General features: G+C 39.2%; 1 protein-coding gene across 1 annotated transcript in view; it reads left to right on the plus strand.

Annotated features, from left to right (window-relative positions):
* slc39a11 (solute carrier family 39, member 11) overlaps nt 1-5778 on the plus strand; it is a 28563-nt gene extending 22785 nt beyond the window's left edge. Inside the window, exon 4 of the mRNA XM_032502198.1 lies at nt 5566-5778. Coding sequence (XP_032358089.1) covers nt 5566-5763 — 198 coding nt within the window. The 3' untranslated portion in view covers nt 5764-5778. The remainder of the gene's footprint in view (nt 1-5565) is intronic.
* Nucleotides 5779-6000: the final 222 nt, after the last annotated feature.

Consider the following 6000-nt stretch of genomic DNA (forward strand, 5'->3'; position numbering starts at 1 on the left):
ATCAAAAGTACTTTGATGATAGGGGAACGGAAAAAGAGTAAGAAAGAATATTGCTAGGGCTGTCCCAAATATTACTGTTTGGGCTTCCGAGCTTCATAGGGCGGGCCGAGCGAGGATTTAGTTTAGTTAACTTTAACTTATGTTTAGTTCACTTCTGCTGTCTGTCAGGTTAGCCAGTGGCTATGCACTCTGCAGCTACTGAGAGACGTTAACCCTTGTGTTGTCTTCCCGTCAACTATGGAAAAAAAACACCTTTTGGTCAGATTATTACCGCTTTTTCCAACAATGTTGTCACTTTTTCAATTTTGTGGGTGCTTTTCTTGATGTTTTTTTTCCAAAGTTTTTTTTAAATATTTTAAATGTTGACATTTTCACCTCTTTTTTTCGATGGCCTATTTTTTGTGAACTGAAAACATGAGGGTTAACCGAAAACAGAGTCAGTTGGATAATCACTAGAGGTGCAATGGATCCCAAAACTCACAGTTCGGATGGGACCCTGGTTTTGAGTCACCGATCAGATCAATTTTCGGATCATCACAACACGTTTGAATGATGAAAACAGATTAGAAAAGTGTACTTTAAAGCCTGGCAATCAGACTTTATTAAGGCGGAGCTGTTTTTAATTCATTTTCCAAACTTGTTTGTAGATTTGTGATATACCAGTTTATTTCGGCATATCTCACACCCAACCTTTTGGTTGTCATCAATGCAAGTTTTAAACTGATTCCAGAAGCTTGACTTTTTCAACATCTTGCTTGCCGATATTTGCAGCCAAGTTGGTAGCCCTCCCGTGGTCAAACCTTTAGTTTGGATGCTGGTAATTTTGAATGATTTCTCAGGCCAGGTGCCAGGATTAAATGAGGCCGGCCGTTTTTCAATCTGACAGTCTGTCCATCATATTCAGTACTCTCCATTTATTGATGTTGAAGTCCTCAGAGATAAGCATCTATACCCCTCCCTTTAAAAGAGTCTTTTTGTCTTGGGCTCAGAATAGATTCCTTGTCTCTCTTTCCCCTCTTCCATCACAGATCCGCAGAGTTCATATGAGTGTTCTGTGTGTGGTTAACTGATGTCATGCTGTTATAGAATTTTTGAGTAGTAAAGTTCAAAACTTCAAACTGTTTTCCCTCACTGCCATTTGGAGCTGTCAGCGTGTGAAATTGACTATTGCTGCTTTCAGCCTTTGAATGTAATATTCAAACCATTTGAGTGATGAAACATACTCTTTTTCTACTTCAAACATCAACACAATCCATTCCTTTGGGACTTCTTTGTTAGGAGCTACATTGAGAGGCTTCTGAGCTCACTTTTCCTGTCCCAATTGGTACAAGTATTTATTTTGTGAGCATAAATCAGGTACAGGTAACGAAATTCAATGAATCTTACATCTAACATTTTCTTGTGAAATGATTACATTTCTTTTAATTCCAATAGTTTTTGTTTTGTTGAACCGCTAGCATCTACACCAGGGTTGTGAGTGGGATTTGCTGTGCAAATGGTGGACCAATTAGCTGATAGACCAATATTGCTGTCGTCAGGGCCATGCCACTATATGTTCTACAGGTTGTTATATAGGATTTTGGGATTTGATGTGCTTTAGACTATCATATAATAGTCTGTCACTGAGAATTTGCCTGAGAAACCTGCACGTTTGATTCTCCTTCTCCTGCTTCATTTCACAATTTTGCGAGAACCAATCACAAACTGGCTTAGCTACCTGGTGCGTTATTGGCGGGTTCAACACGATGGCGATAGAGAAGCAACCAAGCAGCTTCTTGTTTACATTCAACACAAGAGTGGCCACCCAACGCCTCAAAAAGGCAGTTGATGCTGCTGTCGCTTCTACGTCACCCAGATCGTTGGTCTGGTTGGTTGAAGGACTATCCAATTGCGTACAGAGTCATTTGAACAACGCCTGTTGGTCACACCACTTGTGCAGAGGAAATACAGATTAGACTCCCCAGACCAACGCTCGATCTCAAATCTGTTGAGCTTGGCTTGGTCTGGTGATAGACAGACCACCATTTTGTAGCTCTTTGGTTACATGCATTGCATTACATGCATATATTTGGTCCATGATACCATCTTGAAAGATTGAGTGACAAGGTCTTGGAAATCAGATTCATTTTTGTTTCTGAAAATACTGCATGCCGGAGAAGGCTTGATGTCAAAATTGATCTTGGATCATTTTCTATAGTTAAGCTTGTCCCGTTTTTAAATAGTAGAGATAGTAATCCTGGAATTTTAGTTGGTGGATCAATCCTGTAAGAGACCAAATGGATGAATTCTCATAGAAAACACACGTACAAAGTTATGTTTGTGCATTTACATTTTGTTTACCTTTGGGGTTTGGCAGCTGTAATTGCAGTGTGTCCCTCTGCAAGCCTTATTTGCGCTCTGGATATGGTATCCAGATCTGAATAGCATGTAGACAGCTCCCCTCCTTGACTCAATTTGCACAGAAGTACGTGATATTGTCCGGATTGCAGAACTGCACCCTTGATTGGTAGACGATGGACATTTACTATGGAGAGGGCTGGTGAGAAAGATAAAAAATAATCCCCTAAAGAAATCCCCTCAAGAGTGTTGGGAGTTGCTGGGATTATGGGTTAAGTGCTAGTGCGGCTAGGTATGAGTCAGATTTCAGAAAGTGAGAACATTCTCTAACAAGTTTTCAAGTTAACACAGAAGCATGTATAGCAACTAAAGCATGCTACTTTAAGGGAATTATCAGAATGGATGGAACCAGTGGCTGGGGTTGACCAGATTGCTTGGAGGAAACTACCTGTTCTAATTGGGAACTAAGTGAAGTGGAAGAACATGGAATGGAAACCAGCTTTGCAATTATTAACCAGGCTGCTCATTCTATGATAATAAGAAGGCCAGTGTTCCCATTAAATCATTGTCCAGCAGTGTGTTTTGAAGAATATGTTAAAATTGAATTAACCCTTGTGTTGTCCTTGGGTCAAATTGACCCCTTTTTCTATCAGAAATATGGATTTCTTTCAACCAAATTGCCCAAAAATAACATGGATGATTCTATACAACATTCTTCTGGCAAAATTAATTATTACTTTAACTGAATTTTGGGGTGTCTCATTTAATCTTATAGCATTTGAGTTCTTTTTTTTTTATGGTTTCAAAACAGTATGGGGACTAAACTTTGACATCTACCCATCTGAGATCCACACATCCTCTGATCTTAACTATTAGTCTAAATAATTCATAATTTCTGCCTTTTTTTTTAAAACTAAAAACCTATATATAATTTGATTCAAATGAGGCTTGTTGCAATGCATTCCAAGAATAAGTGTAAAACCTGTTATTAAACCAGCTCAAGTTTTTTAAAAAAGTACAGAAAGCTGGAAAAAGGGACAAACAAATCGGAAAAGCACAAAAAAGGACAAGTTCATGGTTAACGGGAAGACAACACAAGGGTTAAAACCAAAGGCAACACCTTCCTTCCTTTATGGTAAATAGTTTGCCAATTAGAAAAATCAGTTGATGTACTGATTGGTTGGTGTGAAAACCCGGATGTGGGAGCATGTCCAAGCATGGTACAAGACCAAAACCTGTTGCTGCAGGCTGCGTGTAAACCAACATTTACGGGTGTTTTTTTTATTCTTGTAAAGAATTCTTGTAAACAAGAACATATTTTTTTTTTTTCCCCAAATCCTTCCAATCTGCCTCACTACAGAAGATCGGAGCAACCATTCAGCTTATTTGACTCTGCCAACGTGTTGTTGAGATGGAGGAAGGTGTGTGCGCCAGCTGCAAATCATTAGAGACACTTCTCAATAGGAGAGCCAGCACAACACCACCGTAAAAAACCTCAAATGTTTTTGTACACTACTTATTTCTCTTCAATACATTGCAAAATATATAGTTACAGAATAATATAATATATATATATATATATTCCATGCATTGTGTCTTTTGAATCTAACTTTCTGCTTCTACCTGAATAGCTCTGTTCCCTCTCCTTGCGTATTGCCTTGTGCAGCCAGCTGGGCATTAAGTCAGAAAGCCGATACTATGAGAACAGGTACATTCACATCATAAAAACTGTGAAAGTGAGTGTAGATTGTTTTATGATCGCTAACATTAAAGAAGCATGAACCCTCGCTGGGCCAAATGACTGAGAAACTCTGTTTGGCAGCATCAAGACAGGTTCTATCGTAGATGGAAAAGACAATGGGATCATTTGTCCTCTGCAATCATAGTGTGGATTTGATTGCTGACAGGCAATTCAACATGGATAAGACTTGAATTAAACGGTCAGGTTTTTCATAAATCATACGTTTTCAGCTGCCAGCGTTCAACTTTTGCAATGTTACACTTTGTCTGACTAGCAGAGCGGACCAGATTTGATGCTAGCGGTACATTTCTTTGGAGATCCGGAGCTCACTGCAGCCCAACAATAGGCCTCCATTACTTTTGATTGGCAGGGCTGAACACCCACTCGTGTTATGCATTTCCAGGCCTAATACTGTTTCAGGAGGCAGCTATGAGAGGAGCTGAACTCAAAATAGAATAGGTTAATTGTTTTTGTTTTATCACAAGGCATTTTGGACAACATTAAGATGAGAAAACAAGACAAAAAACACCAACATGTAGTTGCATTGTTGTATTTTGTATGTTCTTTTCTGTCTTTGTTTTTATTTAAAGTGCTTTATGTATGTGTTATACTTATTATATATACATACCTATTTAATTTCTGGGTTTCATTATCATATTTCAACTTAAAATTTAAATTATGGGTTTATAATTTGTAAGTCAAACTAGTTCTTTTTTTCTCTGTGGTGACAGGTGGCCCATCTGTACCTGACTTTTATGACAGATCTATGACTACACGTCAATTGTGTTTGTGAGAGTATACATTAAAAAAACAAATCAAATCAGTTAAAGGTGCAACGTAAGAGCAAATGTGTTCATACCAGTGGTTCCTGCCTCAGGCCCAATGGACGAGGTATTTAAAAACAAGAAAACGTCACTTTCACATTGGCTCACATTGGTGCAGTATTTTATTTTTGAAGAGACTTGTCAACAATTAACATTTCCTTGTGCATAATGATTAGGGGTCGGGGGGGGGAAATCAATACAGCATAGTATCGTGATATTTCCCGCGGCAATACTGTATCGATACACAGACACCATGTATGGATCTTTTATTACATATGTGTTGGTCAGTTGGTCTGCTTGACAATCCCATTTTGCAACAGTAAAATTTAAATGATATGAACAAACGGAGAAATGTTTCTTTTTAGATAAAACCGATGTTGACGTTTCTTTTTTGGGGCATGATTTAAAATTGGGAAAAATTAGAAGTTGGAAAAAAAGGTTATAAATTGCAATATATCGCAGAATATATTTTAAATCGCAATAATATTGTATCATGGCATAAGTGTCTTGATGATATTGAATCGGGAGGCGTGATTCCCACCCCTAATAATGATAATTAGTCATATGAGATTGCTATATTTCTGTGTTCGTACAAGGCTCTGCTGATATGATACTAGTTCTTTTTTCATGTCCCCTTTTTCTCCCTTTCCTCGCCTCTCTCAGGTAATGCTGGCTGCTTCCTATTGGTCGTTGCTGGCACCGGCGATCGACATGGCGGAAGATTCCGGGAAGTACGGCTCGTTTGCTTTCTTGCCTGTTGCCGTGGGATTCACACTCGGGGCAGCCTTTGTTTACTTTGCGGACCTGGCCATGCCTCTGCTGGTAAGACCTCATCCCTACCTACAGGATAATCCGTACTGACGATAGTACCGGTTTTATTGTTGATTAACTGTAAAGGCTCTGCTACACCGAGTGTTGACTGACTGCACGTTATGTGTAGCAGTGTGTGCCGTTCTTATTAAACCTCCTTGACAACATAATTGCTTGCATGCGCACACCCTTTACACGCATGAAATCAGACGCCGGCCACCGCGAGTATTGACTGTCAGAGTTGGCGTCCCGTGGTGGGAGATCTCATTGCTGCAAGGTGTACTCCTT

This window comes from Etheostoma spectabile, chromosome 21, assembly GCF_008692095.1.
Source record: "Etheostoma spectabile isolate EspeVRDwgs_2016 chromosome 21, UIUC_Espe_1.0, whole genome shotgun sequence".
NCBI lineage: Eukaryota > Metazoa > Chordata > Actinopteri > Perciformes > Percidae > Etheostoma > Etheostoma spectabile.